We start from the raw sequence: 19,754 nt of genomic DNA on the forward strand, positions 1-19,754 counted from the left end.
CGTCCACCTGGAGAACAAGGAAGAGCAATGAAAGAAACAGCAATCAGGCATCCACCTGGAGAACAAGGATGAGTAGTTGAAGTATTAGTAATCAGGCATCCACCTGGAGAACAAGGAAGAGCAATGAAATATCAGAAATCAGGCGTCCACCTGGAGAACAAGGAAGAGCAATGAAAGAAACAACAATCAGGCGTCCACCTGGAGAACAAGGATGAAGAAAAGAAATAGCAATCATCTGGAGAACAAGGATGAAGAATTGAATTAGCAGTCAGGCGTCCACATGGAGAACAAGGAAGAACAGTTGAAATATCAGAAGTCAGGCGTCCACCTGGAGAACAAGGAAAAGCATCAAAACTGGGGCAGAAGATTTTCTGCCATGGTCGAAAATTTTCTCAGAAGAACAAGGAAATCAATTCAAGTTTTAAGAGATAGCAAGACAATAAGATTTGGAGAAAAACAGTCGGAGGTAAGACAATTCCAAGATGTTGAAAATGGGATCATCCGCCCTCGAATAGGATATTTTGGGATCATCCGCCCTCGAATAGGATATTCTGGGTTCATCCGCCCTCGAATAGGATATTCTGGGTTCATCCGCCCTCGAATAGGATATTCTGGGTTCATCCGCCCTCGAATAGGATATTTTGGGTTCATCCGCCCTCGAATAGGATATTTTGGGTTCATCCGCCCTCGAATAGGATATTTGGGTTCATCCGCCCTCGAATAGGATATTTGGGTTCATCCGCCCTCGAATAGGATATTTGGGTTCATCCGCCCTCGAATAGGATATTTGGGTTCATCCGCCCTCGAACAGGATATTTTGGGTTCATCCGCCCTCGAACAGGATATTTTGGGTTCATCCGCCCTCGAATAGGATATATGGGTTCATCCGCCCTCGAATAGGATATTTTGGGTTCATCCGCCCTCGAATAGGATATTTTGGGTTCATCCGCCCTCGAATAGGATATTTTGGGTTCATCCGCCCTCGAATAGGATATTTTGGGTTCATCCGCCCTCGAATAGGATATTTGGGTTAATCCGCCCTCGAATAGGATATTTTGGGTTCATCCGCCCTCGAATAGGATATTTCGGGTTCATCCGCCCTCGAATAGGATTTTATTTTTTAAAGTTGTTGAAATCAGGAGCCCCCCTGAAGAACAGAATGGCGATGTATTGGTTGAAGAGAGGAATGACATTCATTTTTAAAGTTGTTGTTGAAGTTGGGAGCCCGCCCATAGAACAGAGGCATACATTTCAGTCTTTAATTTTCAAGCATTGAACTTGGGAGCCCGCCCAGATAACAGAGGCATACATTTCAAGTCTTTAATTTTCAAGTATTAAAATTGGGAGCCCGCCTAGATAACAGAGGCATACATTTCAAAATCAAGTCAGAGGACAATAAAACAGAGGGTTACAATAGGAATCCCCAGCAGGAAACAATAAAATTCCCCGGCACCGGGAAACAGAAGGTTGCAACAAGAGGTCACAGTACAAACTCAAGTACATGTGTCAAAAGAAGTAAAGCACCGAAAGAAATGCAAGCAGACAAGGAAGCAAGGCAACAAAAACAAATTGTACTCTAGCCTAGCTTCTTGTTTTTTTAAGCACGGTGTAACAAGGAGATCGGTAAGCAGTAGTAATAGCATGCAACAACAGTAACATTGCAGTCCAACGGTAGTCCCAGCTACCAAAATTTCACGAACTACATTGACCTGATTCCTGTTTAGCCCAGGATATGTAGGAAACCTTTGAAGCAAAGGTTCGGTCAAATCTTTTTCAAAAAATGCTTCAACGGAGTACTCGGATGGGCAAAAATCGCTCGCTTTGTCTTTGCACGAAAACCCTTCGTGTCTCCGGGCAAAGAGGGGCAGCTGTAAGCACGTGATTTTTGCCCTATATGAGAATTACTCCCAAAAAATTCAAAAATAAAATGATTTTTCTTTGGTGTACAATTTTGTGATATTTTGAAGAATTATTTGTATTTGTCTGTGCGTGTTTATTCGCTAAATTAATAAAAAATACAAAAATATGTCGCATTTTGCATGTAGGATTTAATTCTACAATTGTTAGTAATTAAAATTGTTTTACAAAAATTAAAAATTACAAAAATAGGCATCGTTTGCATTTTTAGCATTTAATGTCCAAATATACAATTTTATGCTTAATTAATACTTAATTGTGCGTTAATTGTTATTGGGAGTTAATTTGCGCCTTTATAACTTAATTTAGTTCTTAATAATAGTTTAAGTATTTTTATAATTTAGTTTTAGAAAAATAAAAGAAGAAAAGAGAGCGAAAATATAAAGAAAGTCGGAATTGGGCCTCTTCTTCAATTTCAAGCTATAGGCCCAAAAAATGGCCCAATCTTCCCTACGACCCAGTCCATTTCGAACTGGGTCGACCCAGTCCATTAACCCAACACCCCTTCTTCATTTTTGTCCAACACAAAACAAAACCAAAAAAAAAAAATAATAAAAAGTGAATTATCACTATTAATAGTTTTATTTTTTGTTTTTTTATATATATAAAAAAATCCGAAAATATTTTATTTTATTTATTATTTTTATTTTAAAAAATATATATATATATAGTAATATATATATATATATATATATATATATAGTAATTTCGGAAATGATTTTAAAAAAATAAAAAATAAAAAAATAAAAAATAAAAAGTAAAAGAATGTAGAAAATTTAAAAAAAAAGTAAAAAGTTTTAAAAAATTTAAAAGTAAAAGAAGGTTGGAATTAAAAAATAAATATAAAGATATCTGAAAATTTAAAAAATTTAAAGTAATTGAAAGTAGCATTTTTAAAAGAAAAAGAAAAGATAGTGGTTTATTTTTTAAAGAAAAGTTAAATAAAGTGAGATTCTCTTTTAAAAAAATAAAAAGTGGGATTTTAAATAAGATAAAGTAATTAAAGTTGGAATTTTAAAAATAAAAGTAAATAAAGGTGGGATTTCTTTTTCTAAAAAAATAAAAGCAATTTGTAAGTGGGATTTCTTTTAATTAAAAAAATAATAAAATAATAAAAAACAAATCTGAAAATTTCAAAAATTTTGCTATAAATAGAAGAGAAAATTTAGGAAGAAGGGTGGAAAAAAAGAGAGGAAAAACTAGATAGAGAGAAGAAAAAAAAGGGGGCGGAGTGAGAAGTATACACCCGATATACATTCTGTATACACTGAATATACAGGGGCAGAATTCATTTTGGAGAGTTTTGAAGTTGAAAAAAAATAGTTACTGCTTTATTGCCTCGCTTAAGATCTGAAATAGTCAGAACCTTCCTGCCTTTTACTTCTTCACTATACTTGGAGTCGTTTATAGTCTCCTGGGTTTTCTGCTATTCCTACTGTACTGGTTTGCGATGTTGCTGAATCTGCTGTTGCTGTGTTATTACTGCTGCTGACTTCTCCTTCTTTTGTTCTTGTACTGCTGTTTCCAGGTACACATTTGTACAATCTCGGCTTGAAGCAAAAAATGAAATATTAATCAGGCTTTGTTCCTGTTGAATTCCTCCTGTTTAGATTTGTGGTTGAATATAATTTTTCTTTCTTCGTATAAAGATGTAGTTGAATGATTAATGAATAATGAGGTTGCATATGTATACTTTCTTCATCTAATAATGTTATTTTAAATTACGGAGAATAATTAATTTGTTTTTGATATTATGGTCAATCTCATGTTCTAGTATTATTGAATAACAGAATATAAAATGAAAGCAGTTTTTCTTTGTACAAACTCAATCGCAATTTTCCATTCGCATTAGCCGTAAACTAATAACTAATAAGTTACGTTTTTCAGCATGTAAATAATTAAGAGATTTTCTTTTAGTTTAGAGACGAACTTAATAGAAAATATAGTCATTGTAGGTTTATCCTGTAAAAATAAAAATGAGACGAGCCTCGCCAAATAAAACGTATAGATTGCGGGGCCCTCACAAAATGTATGGTTTAATTAGAATTCGGAAGGACCGTTTAGCGAATTTCACGGTCTTCCCCAAAATAATAACGCGATAGTCTCTTTAGGCGCATGTTTAATATTTTACTTTCTTAAGCCTGGGTGTGCATTTCATGCGACCCGAATCCAAATCCCAAAACATCAAATAAAACGTGTTCCGGATTGTGGGTGCATTTCATGTAACGCAGTCCAAAGACGTGTTTTAAGCGATGTTCATATTTCTTTTAAAAACAATAATAATAAAGCGGTTAAAAGATAAAATTTGCACATAAGTTCATATTTGTATAAAATCAGACAATCAAGCCGAATATAACAGTTGAGCGACCGTGCTAGAACCACGGAACTCGGGAATGCCTAACACCTTCTCCCGGGTTAACAGAATTCCTTATCCGGATTTCTGGTACGCAGACTGTAATATGGAGTCATTCTTTTCCTCGATTCGGGATTAAAATTGGTGACTTGGGACACCCTAAATCTCCCAAGTGGCGACTCTGAAATAAATAAACCAATCCCGTCTCGATTGTCCTTTAATTGGAAAAACTCCCTTGCACCCTCGCGGGTGCGGAAAAAGGAGGTGTGACAGCTCTGGCGACTCTGCTGGGGAAATTGGCCCAGAACCACTGGTTCAGGGTTAGAAATTCGAGCTTAAAATAACTGTTATAGTTGGCTTTATTTATTATCTGATTTTTACATAATTGTTTTAAACTTATATAGCTTATTAGTTGTAATAAAAAATGAGGCCCCCCCAAATCTGGATGGCCGCCCCTGGTTACTATACCCCAAAAAAATTGAAAACGGTATGAAAATTGATATTTACAGGTTTTCTAACCTGATCATAGAGGACATAATGATTTCAAAAAATTAAAGTTACCAATTTTCTAATGTATTAAAATTCTGGAAAATTAAAATAAGAACTTGAAAATTAATTGTAAATTTTTAACGATATGCTAGTTTTCTTGTGGTAGATAAAGGCTCGACTGGTTAACTAAAAAAGAGATTAGGAAAAAAATAGTGAAGCTTTAATAAATAATTTATTACAATTTTATTCTACATAGAGTGCACTTATAAAGAATAAAAGATCGATGAATATTTTATACTGGAATTTTGTGCTTTTATAGTAATACAAAACATAGATAGATAACTTTAAGTCTCTTGTTATAATAATACATTTTCTTTTGTTTCAACAATATATATTTATGATAATATTTATTTCCTTTATTGTTTAAGTCCTCTAATATGCCCACACATAAGAGTTGTAAATGTAAACTTATTTTGAATCCCAAAAGAGGCTCATCAAATTTGCAAGGTGAAAAAAAAAAAAAGAAGTCAAAATCTAATTTTGTTGAAATGAAGTCCTATTTGATAATGTTGTGAGAAAAACAAAGATATTTGAAAGGGAAAAAAAGTGCCAAGTCATACACGACGTTATAACGAGATAGAGATAGCCGGCGCTAAAATGCTGGTTGTTTCCCTCATTCTCCTCCCACAAAGCTTTCCATTTTAAAAGTCATTGGGTCTCACACAGCTTCCTTTTTTAGTCTGTCACTCTCACTCTCACTCTCACTCTCTCTCTTATCACATATCAAAACATTATTGCTTTTGTTTATTCCTATTTTATATATATATATATATATGCTGCGCGCAGGTATAAGTTGTAGTCGTCCTGAATCTGGAGTTTTTTTGTTTTATGATGGAGAATAGTAAGACCACTGCAGGGTTTTCTTCTCCAAGAAGTGATAATTTCCCGGCTGGTCTACGGGTTCTTGTTGTTGATGATGATCCTACCTGGTTGAAAATTCTTGAAAAGATGCTTAAGAAGTGCTCTTATGAAGGTTTATAAAACCTCCTCTTTATTCCTTTTCTTGATATTTTGTATGATGATCCTACCTGGTTGAATTCATACAGCTTGAATTCTTTTTTACCACCCCCCTTTCTTAGAGTCTTGGAGCAATGTTATTTCCGTGCTATCTACGGGTCACAAAGTCGAGCCGTAGAATAGTAGACCGCCTATATCAGGTTGCGAAATGTTTCATGCTGCCATAATTTTTTTTTTCTTTTTCTAATTAAAGATACCCTTTTTACTCATTTTTTCACTTTGTTGCATGATCTTGGATTTTCTAGCTTGAATTCTGTTTTTACTACTGCAAAAAGACACCCTTTTTACTCATTTTCTTGAAAATTTTGTGGCATCATCTTATTGGATTTTGAAGCTTGAATTATAGTTTCAACAATTCATCTCCATAGCTCGATTTTAAGGCTGTGTGTTTTTGTTTCCAGAATTGTGATGCTTTCTATGTGCATGTGAAAGTCCTAGAATTATGTATTCCTATGTGAGATTCCAAAGAGAGGCAAAGTTCTTTACAGAATCCTTATACTGATTGATCTCCACGCCTTTTCTGTTTGATAATAACAATGAAATTGTTTTTAGTGCACCTTTGGTTCTCTGCCAGTTTTGATTGTTGTTTCTGCAAGTTTAATTTACTACTTCAAATGGTCTTTCTTTTCTTGGGGCAAGCTGAGGCATCAAAGAGAACTAAGAAATTAATTCTTTGGATTTTCAGACTGACAATCAATTATCGACATTCTATTTTATCTTTAAATCTATTCAATGGAGCTTCATAGCTCCATTGAATTGGGGATGTAAATCTATCCCTTTTGAGTTAAACAGTTACACCTACTCGTATGAAGATCACAATGCTCAATTGGTGATTTATGATTATCTTTGAAGCAGTAGTTTTGCAAATTCTCTTGTTTGCATAATACAATTTTATTTTCTATCTCAAGAGTCAGGTCATTCCTAACTACCTCTGCATCATGCTTCTGGTATGATGCTTTAGAGATAACTGCACTGAGAGTTTGAACCTATGTGGATTCTCTAACTCATTGGTGATACACATCTCATCTCTCAATTGTATTATTTTGGTGCTTTTGGTCCACTGTGATGAATCATTATTGATAAAACAAAGATATCAAATACTTCTTCTAAGCTTAAAGTAGAACTCTTTTTCTTAGTTGCAACCTTTGGTTTCTCAAAATCTTATAACTGGTTTCTTGCAGTGACGGTATGTGGTCTAGCACGAGAGGCTCTGAATCTGCTCCGAGAAAGAAAGGATGGGTTTGACATTGTGATTAGTGATGTTAACATGCCTGACATGGATGGATTTAAGCTTCTTGAGCATGTTGGACTTGAGATGGATCTTCCTGTCATAAGTCAGTTCTCTTTCCTTACGTACTAACTTTTGTTCCCTCTTCTCACTACATATATGCTGATTTTTCATATTACCTTTCCAGTGATGTCTGTCGATGGAGAAACAAGCAGGGTGATGAAGGGCGTTCAACACGGTGCATGTGATTATCTCTTGAAGCCTATACGGATGAAAGAACTTAGAAACATATGGCAGCATGTCCTCAGAAAAAGGATGCACGAGGCAAGGGACATCGGAAACCATGAAATGGACCAATTTGATGAAGTGTGGATGCTTAATGGAACTGAACTCCTTTCGGGCAAGAAGAGAAAAGATTTTGACAATGAAAAAGAAATTTCTGATTCAAGATGTGTTGATTCTTCTTCCATGAAGAAAGCCAGAGTAGTTTGGACTGTAGATCTTCATCAGAAATTTGTCAAAGCCGTAAACCAGATTGGATTTGACAGTAAGTTCATCAAAATTTCTCTTTAAGTTGCACCAAAAGATATAAATCTAAACTTAAACTCCATTCATCTTCAAAGTTTCTGTATGCATATCTAATAATTATTTCCATTGGGATAGAGTGTTAATGCTTTTTATTTCCGGCAGAAGCTGGTCCCAAGAAGATACTGGACTTGATGGGTGTTCCATGGTTGACTAGAGAAAATGTTGCTAGCCACTTACAGGTGAATATTTTTACAACTTGTGTTTCTTATGAGAGGCATTGGCATACTTTGCCAACATATACAGCCACTTCAGCCAAGAACCTCTCGCTTGTGATCAGATTTGGTTCTTGAAAATTGTCTCCACACTAAAATCAGATCCAGTTAGAGATAAATAAAATAAAGGATAGTAAGTCTATTCACCTTGACTATATAACATGAGCGGTCTTCTCTGCTTCTTGAAATCCAGGTTTTATAAACTTAAGGGTAAAAAGGTTCTCACAACAGTATCATTTTCTTGCAGAAGTATCGCCTATACTTGACTAGGTTGCAGAAAGAAAATGAAGTCAAAGCTTCATTTTGTGGGATGAAGCATCCGAATGTTTCTTCTAAAGAAAATTCTCCTCAGAATCCAGTGGATGTGTGCGCTGATGTTATAAATGACAAGTGTAGTGGTGTTTCTGGAGACAAGGCTATTGTTCAAAATGGGAAGGCCAACATATATGAGAGCAAGGTAAAGGGTGTTGTTTCAATGCCAGTAGCAGAGCCTAGGTCTGTGGTTGGAGATAACTTTGGTTCAAAGACAAGCCTCAGTGATTCCTTTGCATTGATCAATACCGATGTAAAAAGTCTCAATGTACCCACTCCATATTGCTTTACTGGAGAAGCTCCACAACCTCAATACAAACAAGATTTCAAACCACGTTTTCCGTCTTGCACACAACCAACTTGTTCTCTCAACTTTGTACCTTCTCATGAAGTGAGGGACAGAGTTTCCAGTAAAGAAAATAAGCCTTCTTTCTTCAAGAGCAGAAGTGGAGTAGGAAAATTATCTGCATTGGAAGCCATTCAACCTGTGAGCCATCAAATAAATTTTCATGCTCTTGAGCAAATTCCAAGTACTACATGGAGTATGACGAGTCAAAATGTAGATCAAAATCTAGTCAATGGTCTGCAATCAAGCCCAGGAAATCTAACTTTGGGAAGTGGATCAGTTGTTGCATCTCTAGGTGAGGATGCTTCTATTCAAGGTGAATGTTTTCCAGCTTATTATGGACTTCGGAACATACAACAATTTGACTACAGTGATCCACAAACCATTTCTGGAGTTCCAACATGCTTGTATGATACATTGAGGTTTGATTATGAGTATCCAAATGATTCATTGGAAGGTATTGTGTTGGACCAAGGTCTGTTCATAGTCTAACCTTTATCCATTTGGGAAGCTTTAGAGGGGTAGACAATATGCATTGCTCATCGACAACTGGCATGTTTTTCTCAACTAAAGAAACCGTCCCAAGAAAAGAGGTGCTTTTTGATTTTGGTGGAGTGGAAGATCATCTTCACAAAAATGTACTTTACGAGCATGGGCACTTCTTGAACACAAATTACTCTTTTTATCTGGTATTGTAAGTAGATTTAGAAAGGGTCAGCAACTACCACGCTGCAACGCTGATCCCTCCAGATGTACTCATCTTTGGTCATAAAAGATAATCGGAGAAGAGACAGAAAAGGAGCTTCTGCAAATTGTTACTAGTATGAAGGTTTTTCCAAGATTTGAAAGAGAAATTGCTGGAGTTTGGGCCCAGTCATAAAATCTCCAGAAAATCAATGTTTTTATTCTGTAACATAGGTGCCATACCATGAAGCTTGATTTTGGTCCTGTCACAAACTCAATCATTATCTTTATTCTGTATTAGCTGCATAAGATGCCAAAATTAATATTATTAAAAAGAAATGACAAAGTCAGCCAAGAATTAAACCATATATAATATTTATATAACATGCAGAATTTCACCACTCGACTGGAAACACAATGGGTACCCTATTGAATTAGACATTTGGAGCAGTGTCTTATATAACATGCAGAAAATGCTCTTTATGATCGGCAGCTGTCTTAAACTTGGATATTTGGCGAAGCATTTTCCTGCGTACTCCCACTGATAAATGATTTGGGATTGTGTGATCTACCTTTCACTGGGAAATGATTTGGAAGGTTGTTTTCCCTTTTAACATCTTTTGATCCATAAGGTTTCCCCAAAAGCCTCCAGGGTTGTCGACTTTTGTTGTCCTGGACTTCTGACACTGGCTTCCTACTGAGTTTTGGCGAGCAAGGTTGCTGCGGCATCTGCAAACCGCAGATGGATAAGGTGAGAACCAAAAAGTGTACAGTTTCAGCCTAAGTTGCTCCGACACGTCAGTTTAGGTGCCGCACCCGTGTCGACACGACACTAGTATGGGTGTGATCAAACAATTTTAGGTACTTTAACCACGACGGACAGAAAAATTTGAGACGAGATACAATTTAATTCCCGAAATCATGCATATACCTTATCTAGAAAATCAATCCTTTACTTATCTACAACTTGAGAATAAAAAAGAAATTTACACTTTACAAGTTATATCTAAGTATTCCACAAAATTTTTCATAATTTAGAGATATTTTTATGTTTTTATTTTTTAAATTTTTTTTAGGCAGATCCCCGCACCCATATCTATACGAGGATCCATATCACCGAATGTTAGAATTTACATCTCGAAGGATCCGGCCTCTAGATCCGCACCCGCGTCCGAGCAACTTAGGTTTCACCAGCATAGAAGACTTTGTCTAGTGTCCTGTCAACTTAGGTTTTACCAGCATAGAAGACTTTGTCTAGTGTCCTTGACATTGGTCTTCAACAAGTGACACGTGTATGGGAAAGCAAATTGTTTCTTAAGCAGCTGTGTTATCTATCAATTTCATATGGTTACTGCTAATGGTAACAGCTAGTTTTGTCAAAGAAGAAAAGAGAATGGTACCTTCTTCATTTGATGACTTGACGATTCTCTTTCATGATGAATGCTTGCATTTGGTTTAGCTCTTGATGTAAGCTCTTTAAACCTACAAATAGTAGCTTTCTCCTGCAAAACGAGACAACTCTCCTTAGCATACTGCCTGTGAAAATTGAAAAGCTTCTCATTAACTTGATTAACAATGTAGAGGTGCTCCTTATATATTAGTCCTAGGCTATGTACAAATAAATTTTGTATGGATTTCTATTCAAATAGAATGAATCTAGACGTGTATGAATCTAGACACATATTCACTTGATATTAAAACTACTAGTAGCTTTCTCCTGCAAAACGAGACAACTCTCCTTAGCATACTTCCCATGAAAATAGAAAAGCTTCTCATTGACTTGATTAACAATGTAGAGGCGTTCCTTATATATTAGTCTTTGCTATGTACAAATAAATTCTGCATGATATTCTATTCTAAAGCAGTGTTGGAATTTTTTCCTCCAGAATCTGTTCTCAATAACTGAAAAGATATGGGGTTGCAAAAATCGTGAACATTATCAACGTAATTTGAATTGACAGAACAATAACTAGAAAATTCAAGGTTAGAGGAGGTATTTGGTCTCGTAAAAAGTAGCAGCGCCGGTTGCTGAAGAGATGAAGGGTGGTCGAATGATCCTAGAGAGAGGAGTGACACCTGAAAGGTCGACCAGAGATAGGAGTACTGGTTGCCGAATAAAGGGGCGTCGACGGTCACTAAAAGGAAGAACAAACAAGAGAACACTGGCTTGGCAGGCAGTACACATTGGCCGATATCGTCTGCCAGTAGCGGAAGCTCTTTGAGTCTGCAGTACCGTTTGCTCTTTAAGTCTCTACCAAGATAATTGAGACTTCGCTACCATGTGATTGTCTTGACTAATAATGTACAAGAGGTGCTCCTTTTATACAAGTCTAAGGATATGTATAAATTCTGTATGATTTTCTCTATTCAAGTACAATAAATCTAGACCTTTATGAATCTAGACACATACTCTTTAGATATTTTAACATTGTCAAAAGAAATTCAATCGTCTGCCAGCAGCGGAAGCTCTTTGAGTCTGCAGTACCGTTTGCTCTTTAAGTCTCTACCAAGATAATTGAGAATTCGCTACCATGTGATTGTCTTGACTAATAATGTACAAGAGGTGCTCCTTTTATACAAGTCTAAGGATATGTATAAATTCTGTATGATTTTCTCTATTCAAGTACAATAAATCTAGACCTTTATGAATCTAGACACATACTCTTTAGATATTTTAACATTGTCAAAAGAAATTCAATCCTCTTCCCTGCACACACACAGGAGAGACCAATTCCACCCTATTGATTCAACAGCGTTGCAGCTAATGGTAACAACTAGCTTGCTAATGGAGAAGTGAAGAGTACCTTCTTCATTTGATTACTTGATGGTTCTCTTTCATGATGAATGCTTTCAATTGGTTTAGCTCTTGATGTAAGCACTTTAGAACTACTAGTGGCTTTCTCCTGCAAAGAAATACAATCTTCTACAACGCTCAGGAGCATGAACCAATTCCGCCTCATTGATTCAACGATGTTGCTGCTTTATGGTAACAACTAGCTTGTCAATGGAAAAGGGAAGAGTACCTTTTTCATTTGATTAGTAAATGATTCTCTTTCATGCTGAATGCTTGCATTTGGTTTAGCTCTTGATGTAAGCACTTTAGAACTACTAGTGGCTTTCTCCTGCAAAACAAGGCAACTCTCCTTAGCATAACTAGCAAAGAAATACAATCTTCTACAATGCTCAGGAGCATTAACCAATTACACCTCATTGATTCAGCGATGTTGCTGCTTTATGGTAACAACGAGCTTGTCAATGGAAAAGGGAATAGTACCTTTTTCGTTTGATTAGCAAATGATTCTCTTTCAAGCTGAATGCCTGCATTTGGTTTAGCTCTTGATGTAAGCACTTTAGAACTTCTAGTGGCTTTCTCCTGCAAAAGAAGACAACTCTCCTTAGCATAACTAGCAAAAGAAATTCAATCTTCTTCAATGCTCAGGAACATGAACCAATTCCGCCTCATTGATTCAACGATGTTGCTGCTAATGGTGACACAACCAGCTTGTCAATGGAAAAGGGAATAGTACCTTTTTCGTTTGATTGGTAAATGATTCTCTTTCATGATGAATGCTTGGATTTGGTTTAGCTCTTGATATAAGCACTTTAGAACTGCTGGTGGCTTTCTCCTGTAAAAATGAGAAATCAACTCCCGTTAGCATACTGCCAAAGAAATTATTCAATCTTCTTCAATGCTCAGGAACATGAACCAATTCCGCCTCATTGATTCAACGATGTTGCTGCTAATGGTGACAACCAGCTTGTCAATGGAAAAGGGAATAGTACCTTTTTCGTTTGATTGGTAAATGATTCTCTTTCATGATGAATGCTTGGATTTGGTTTAGCTCTTGATATAAGCACTTTAGAACTGCTGGTGGCTTTCTCCTGTAAAAATGAGAAATCAACTCCCGTTAGCATACTGCCAAAGAAATTCAATCTTCTTCTCTGCTCAGACACATGAGACCAATTCAGCCCCATTCCTTCAAGATGTGTAGTCTCATTTATCCTCTACTTGCTAGAGTTGAGGAGTGGTAATGATGATATTAATTTGGAAAATGTATATATTCCATGGATATGGTGTGATGGTCTGCAAAATACTCAATTTCATGTCTTTGGTGATCCTAAAATCTATTCTTCGCCTCCTTACTCATTTCATGGAGAGAGAGGAAGAGTGTTAGGTCCAGCCTAATTTTATGATGAGTACCATATAGTATGAGCCTATATTTCACATATGTTATTCCTCTGGAAACAAAGTGATGGAAATGACCTTTGGTTTTGCATGTAACTGCTGCTTTTTTGCTTCCTTTGTGTTCGGCTTTTGTTCTAGCTTCTGAAAGAACTGAAGTGGAACAGATTACAAGTGCATGATCAGATTAGACAAATCAAAGAAAGAACAGAAACATAGACATTGATCAGCTCTTCATGTACCTCTCTTCGTTTTGCTGCTCTTTCTTCACTTCTTAAGCTGAAAGGAGAAAATACAGTACGGGAACATGTTCTGTTTCCATTCTCGTTTATTGATTCGAAATTTCTGCTCCAAAAGGTAAATGGCTTCAGCTCAAAATGGCCCAACAAAGTAAATTGTTAGGTAAAACAATCGTTGTTTGCAACATGACCTTTTATTTGCCTCTACTTGCAAAATTTAGAAACTAACTACATCAAATAAAGCAGAAAGGTGCTTCACTTAAAAAACATGTAGAGAACTAGAACGATTATTAAAGTCAAATCTTGAAGAGCATGCATATAAATGAAAGAAAGCTCACTTTACATTCTCTCCTCAACAGATAACTGAAGGTCCTTTTCAAACTGAAATCAATAACCAAATGGCAAAAAAGACAAATTCCCAAACAAAAGATGGGTCCAGAAGCTCTCACCCTGAGTGTGATAGCAATTCACCCTTTTCTGTGTCGCTTCTACAGAATGGTTGGTCAAGCTTTGTTCTAGTCCTGCAAAAGCAAAGAGTTTGACCGTTTCAGTAAAACATTTAGATCACTAAAGATCGTCGACTGCTGTTATCAATAATGAAAGCCACAACTTCTAGAAAAATCATTATAATGCTCTGTCTTGTCTTCATTAACCTGCTCTTTCAGTTCTTAATAGTATGTAGTTTACCTTCTATTTTCTCGTTGAGGGGTTTCAGAAATGCGCTTTGATATCCCACTTACAGATGCCTGCATTTTGCAGATGCATATGGCATGATCAAATCAAATAACTGAAAGCAAGAATCCAGGAGAAATTAAGGACAAAGATCAATTAATGCACCAGAGCTGAAGTCTCTTGAACTTTGCCGTCTTTAGATGTTTTGGTGACGGATCTGACAAGTCTTGAATTCACTATCTTCTCAAGAATTGGAGACAATGTTTTATTTGTTTCCTCTTTGTGAGAAGAAAATTTGATTAGCGTCTGAAGAGATTTTGGATTTGACCGCTTTTTGTCAATCAAGTCTTTTCCATTCTTTCTATTATCAGTCACTTTCAGTGGCAGAGTTGTCATCGGTTTGACACGAGATCTCAACTTTGATGATTCGTTGTTATTTGTTAATCTACTCGTTGAGGACAGTGGTTTCTTCTTCAGTGAAAGCACAGAGTCTCCCGCCATAAAAGCATTCTACGAGATTGAAGCATGTTCAATTAGAAATGAAGGAATTCCAGTTTAGCTTAAAAGAGAAAGAAGCACTATGCAATGCTACAGACAAACCTTTGTTTGCGTCTTCTTCTTCTTCTTCTTCAGTTGGACTATATTCTCATTGACCTCTACAACAACATTTTCCGCCTGATTCAATGACTTGACTTCATTCTCTGTTGGATAAGATTGTTCTGCTGAGTTTTCAGTCTCAGCAAGTTCTAAGTTACTTTTTTCGTGAGTAGCATAGCTGCCAAAAGAAGATGTATTATCCCCATCATTTCCCTGCGCTTCTTCAACGCCCACATAGCTGCTATTCTCTGGCAACTCAGAGCAGGTTGTGCAATGGTCAAGGTTTGGATTTGTCACATTTAGATGGTCCTCTCCTCCCTGTGCTTCTTCAGTGACCCCATAGCTGCCATTCTCTGTGAACTCAAATTTCATTGGGGAATCATCAATGGGTTGATTTGTCACATCCCCCTCTTCTCTCTGTGCTTCATCAGCACCCACATAACTGCTAGTCCCTGTCAACTCAGAGTCCACTGTGGAATGAACATTGATTTGATTTGTCACATTCAGATCAGTTGACACACCAACTGCTGCATTCTGCTGCTCGAGCAAAGCTGCTGCTTTTTTAGCAGCTGCTCTCTTGAATTGAGCCTCAAAGTAAGCTTTCTTCTCAGCAACTGAACCAGGCCTTGAGTACTTCTCAACTTCCTCTTGATACCGATTGTGAGTAAACGATGACCACTTCTCCCAAGCCAGGGATTCATTCATAAATCTTCCAAATGATACTGATGCTGTTAGTGCACGTAAAGGGTCTCCCTGTAATGAGGAATTTTCCCGCTCAGCTTCTAAATGAGTAACTCCCACATATCAATCTCAAACATGTTCAGGAGATTAGATTTGCAAATGAATTTTCAATCCATTAAACAAATTTTCCTCGGACATGCTCAATGAAAAGAGCAAATGAGAGAAAATTCCATGACTAATTCGGCTTAAATAGCTCATAAACTATGAAACAACATCAGAATCACAAACTAAAGAGCAATAATTAGACTGTGCAATAGGGTAAAAATAAATTCTTTCTTGTATATATATGTATGAGTTTTTGAATCCCCTTGAAATTAAAAAAAAAATAAATAAGCATAGAGGCAAAAGTTGTTCAAAAATAATACTACTCCATCCGTTTCAATTTAGATGAGGTAGTTTGACTCGGTACAGGGTTTAAAGAAAAAGAAGAAAGACTTTTGAAACTTGTGGTCTTAAAAGCTTAAACGGTAAGTTTTGTGGGCTATGACACTTGTGTGGTTATAAAAGTTTCTCATTAAGAGTAAAAAAAATGAAGATTTTAAAGTTGAATTATTTCCAAATTTAGAAATGTGTCATTTATTTTGGAACAGACTAAAAAAGAAAGTAGCTCGTCTAATTTGAAAGAGGGAGTACTAGAAATGACATTTTCACATTTTTTTTTGAATCCTCTTGTTAGAATTCCTGGCTCAACGACTGCTTAAAGACCGTGAATCCATTAAAAGAATTGATGATAACAACACCACCAAGAAGAAGAATAACAACTATGCCTCAGTACCAAAATTGACAATAAGAATCCCTTATTCCATTCCCCTCCATTTTGACCCGTTTAATTAAAAGAAACGATAATTGATAATGTCAATATTGGAGATACAGAAACAAACAAAAGGGAAAGTAAACCTAGTGCTTGAATTCTCAAAAGCCCCACTCACTAGTCAAAAAATTTCCTAAACCGTCATAGGCAAAGGTGCAGAAGATTGCATTTAAACAAACCCATAAGCTCAATTATGAAACAGTGGAGAACCATATACATAATATTGACAAAAAAAGCAGGAAGTTTTTGAATGTTATTCATCAACCCTAATGGGCAAAGGAAAAGATTGCATTTTACCAAAATAACTACAATATACATGAAATTTTGAAGCAGCAAACTTGAATCTGGTTAATCGGACTAACCTCACTGCGTTCTTGAGAAGGTTGAGAGAAGGACCATACAAGACAAGCTGAAGTCGATTCACCCATTTCTTAAACCCACTTCTTTCTTCTGTTTGGTTCTTGGAACCTAAAGAAGTAAGTATATTTGTTCTTTGGGAAAAATTTCTATTTTCTTGGATGCAGAAACATACAGCTGCTGCTGAAGGGTTATTAGAGGATGATGGTTAGATTGGAACGTTATGTTTCAGACAACGACCTATTTTCCGATTCAAGTGGGAGAGGGAAGTATTGGCGACTCCAACGGCTAGTTTTTTTTTTCTTTTGGATTTTTCTTTCTAAATTATCTCTGTTCTCTGCTTGTAATAAACCTTAGCTGATCTGGACTTAGTTTGAATTTAGTATTAATATCCTAAATTATCTGTCTAATGATGGTCATTACAACGGCTCACTTTATCTAAAACATTACTACACGGAACGGAAGCACCCTATTAGTTGGGTACATACTTAAATACACCCAGTATCTAGATCAAATCAAACAATTTAACCTTAATAGTTAAAAATTAAAGTAAGAACATGCATTATTTAACTAAGTAAGAAATGTGTATGAAAAGTGTTGGATTCTCTAAAAAAAATAAAACCAAACCCGGTGGACTAAGCTTCCGCTATGCGCGGGGTCCAGGAAAGAGCCGAACCACAAGAGTCTATCGTACGCAGCCTTACCTTACATTTCTGCAAGACGCTGTTTCCACAAGTCTTGGATTCTCTATTTTGATATAAATCCCTGGTGTGGATCAGTTTTTACCTTATCGATTGTTTTGTTTTTACCTTATTAATTATTTTTTTCTTTTTAGGATGTATCTTCAACGATAAAAACTAGTAACATTTAAAGTTTATACCAAACTAATAAATACATGACCCGTGTATTTTACCTATGCTCTTCACCTTAGAAATATACATGCGTTGCTACAAACTAAAACATTTTATGTCCTTTTAAAAACTCACAATTGTTTACCCGTAAATTGGTACAGTTGAATTTGTACGTGGTTTCCAGACAAGTGAATTAATTCAATCTTGAAATGATAAGATAACAAAAGAAAAATATATACCACTTAGCCTTGATATGAAGACGAAATGACAGAAGTGAAGATTCTGGTAGCGAAGCCTCCGGGCGCAACAATAATAAGAACAGAATAAGAAGGTAAAATAGTATAAAGTTTTGAGTAGATTGTAGTTTCAGTTTGCCAGAAAATTTGTCTCTTACAATGATAAAAGAGTTCGCTATTTATAGCTACGTCTAGGGAACGGGATCCTAGGATCGTGCCCTTTTTGAATGTTAATTATGAGGACCATTGATGGAGATGTAACGGTGAACATAAATGTCAAATTCCTTGTAACAGGCAGCGTACTTAATTCTGTGGAATATTCTTCATTAATGCCACCAATGGCAGAAGGTATTTATTGCTTCTTTATAAATGTCCTTCCTTCAGGTATCAAATGGGATAATTATCTTCGGTTCCACGTGTCATTCTTTTAAATGGTCACCTGACGTGACATATTTTACCCTATACAGATAGTCTCCCTGCTTTCTGGTGACATAGCTTTGTGTCACCGGAAAGTTGGTAGAAATAATCTTTTGGCGGGAATTACTATGATTCCCTTTGAAGGCTTCTGACGGTTGATTAGACACACGTCTCTCCGCATTTAATGCCCCAAACACGCGTCATCCCATGATTCTGCATAACTTTTACCGATTATCGAGTTAATCATAGCCACGAATTTAGCCGCCAAAACTTTTACTTATACGCATCAATCTTCGCCCCTTATACTCCATAATTTTGCAAGCTTTCTAAAATCTTCCTTATTGTTAATCAACCTTTCTTTAACTCCCCTCAAATGGAAAAGCTTTTCTTTCGTCCAAATGACTTCTTTTTCAAAGAACGTCAGCTCTCCATAGGGCAAGAGCAAATCCGATGATGCTGCTCCTCCAATGGTGGATTCTATCATTCCTAGAAGTTTTGTTACATCAAAAGACTTCGAAGAGAAATTTCCTTTGGCTCTCCCTCACATGTGGGCTATCGACAAATACCCTTCTTCATTCTCCCTTCCAATATTTCTGTTGTGAAGGAAGATAACCGCTTCTCTGAATTGGATATTGTTGCTCCTGATCTAATGAGCGAGTGACTCTACCTAAGGAGGGTTTGACATATTTTTAAATGTATCCCTTTACTTTGGGTGCGTTCTTTTTTAGCAAAGAGCTTGACTCCATTATTGCAGAGTTCTGCCCCCGCTATCAAGTGTGTTTGGCACAAGTATGTCCTTCTGTGTGGAGGATGATTGCATATCTTCGGCGCTTGTGACAAGAAATGGGAGAGGAGCTATCTTTAGCTCATGATATGAATCTCTATTCCCCCAAAATCTTTCGCGGGGGAATGATTAATTTCAGCAAACGCGGTCATCATGCTCTATTATCTAGCATGGATGACAACAACGACTATGGGTGGATGGAACAGTTTGTTGCAGTTGCCATGTCATGACCCAAAATCCAACTAGTCGTGATGGCACCTAACCCAACCCGCTAGGTACACCAATTAAAAACTATCCAATTCTAATGAAATTTAATAAGACAATTAAATAAGAAAATATCTGAATCCTATAAAATTCCAAGGACTGGTAGTACAAATCATGAGCTTCTAATATTAGAATTTACAAAGCTGATATGAAATAAATACATCATCTGTTTGAAATGTACTTAAACAGATTTTTATAAATCTAAGGCAACCATAAACAAGAGGTAGCTACATCCGGAATGCAGGTACGTCTTCAATTCCAGCTCTCGTCGATCACAACAACATCATCCAACATATGTACGTAAGGTGCAGAAGTGATGTATGAGTACAACCGACCCTATGTACTCAATAAATAACAAACCCAACCTTAGGCTGAAAGTAGTGACGAGCTAGAACA

At 36.4% G+C, this 19,754-nt stretch overlaps 2 protein-coding genes across 4 annotated transcripts; one reads left to right on the top strand and one right to left on the bottom strand.

Annotated features, from left to right (window-relative positions):
• The first annotated feature begins 5,375 nt into the window (after positions 1–5,375).
• Positions 5,376–9,609, top strand: LOC107787379 (two-component response regulator ARR11-like). The gene is made up of 5 exons (XM_016608935.2): positions 5,376–5,792; positions 7,018–7,170; positions 7,252–7,611; positions 7,755–7,831; positions 8,112–9,609. Exons 1-5 carry the CDS (start codon positions 5,648–5,650, stop codon positions 9,012–9,014), a joined length of 1,638 nt encoding a protein of 545 aa, XP_016464421.1. The 5' UTR covers positions 5,376–5,647; the 3' UTR covers positions 9,015–9,609.
• On the bottom strand, positions 7,654–17,043 carry LOC107787378 (uncharacterized). 3 transcript variants are annotated; one of them, XM_075253616.1, is made up of 16 exons: positions 16,812–17,043; positions 14,901–15,650; positions 14,466–14,810; positions 14,316–14,374; positions 14,078–14,149; positions 13,632–13,734; positions 13,471–13,542; positions 12,990–13,088; positions 12,734–12,832; positions 12,481–12,579; positions 12,230–12,328; positions 12,011–12,109; positions 10,607–10,708; positions 9,779–9,935; positions 9,450–9,507; positions 7,654–8,640 (listed from the first exon to the last, which is right to left on the bottom strand). In XM_075253616.1, the coding sequence occupies exons 1-15, from the start codon at positions 16,875–16,877 to the stop codon at positions 9,494–9,496; spliced, it is 2,235 nt and encodes a 744-aa protein (XP_075109717.1). In that variant the 5' UTR covers positions 16,878–17,043; the 3' UTR covers positions 7,654–8,640; positions 9,450–9,493. The 3 variants fall into 3 exon arrangements, with proteins under 3 accessions (XP_075109717.1, XP_016464419.1, XP_016464418.1); XM_016608933.2 differs by lacking the exon at positions 7,654–8,640 and having other exon boundaries at positions 8,646–9,507; XM_016608932.2 differs by lacking the exons at positions 7,654–8,640; positions 9,450–9,507 and having other exon boundaries at positions 9,546–9,935.
• Between the last annotated feature and the right edge of the window lie 2,711 nt (positions 17,044–19,754).

The sequence above is a fragment of the Nicotiana tabacum genome, chromosome 5 (assembly GCF_000715075.1).
Source record: "Nicotiana tabacum cultivar K326 chromosome 5, ASM71507v2, whole genome shotgun sequence".
Lineage (NCBI taxonomy): Eukaryota > Viridiplantae > Streptophyta > Magnoliopsida > Solanales > Solanaceae > Nicotiana > Nicotiana tabacum.

Bases quoted from the DNA above. Each gene is read 5' to 3' on its own strand.
- LOC107787378 (XM_016608932.2), bottom strand. From the start codon at position 16,877: ATGGGTGAATCGACTTCAGCTTGTCTTGTATGGTCCTTCTCTCAACCT. The intron at 14,375-14,465 runs GTGCATTAATTG...TGCAAAATGCAG, and splicing joins TTCAAGAGACTTCAGCTCTG to GCATCTGTAAGTGGGATATC. The intron at 12,110-12,229 runs GTACTCTTCCCT...ATTTCTTTGCAG, and splicing joins TTACTAATCAAATGAAAAAG to GAGAAAGCCACTAGTAGTTC.
- LOC107787379 (XM_016608935.2), top strand. From the start codon at position 5,648: ATGATGGAGAATAGTAAGACCACTGCAGGGTTTTCTTCTCCAAGAAGT. The intron at 7,612-7,754 runs GTAAGTTCATCA...TATTTCCGGCAG, and splicing joins AAACCAGATTGGATTTGACA to AAGCTGGTCCCAAGAAGATA. The intron at 7,832-8,111 runs GTGAATATTTTT...ATTTTCTTGCAG, and splicing joins ATGTTGCTAGCCACTTACAG to AAGTATCGCCTATACTTGAC.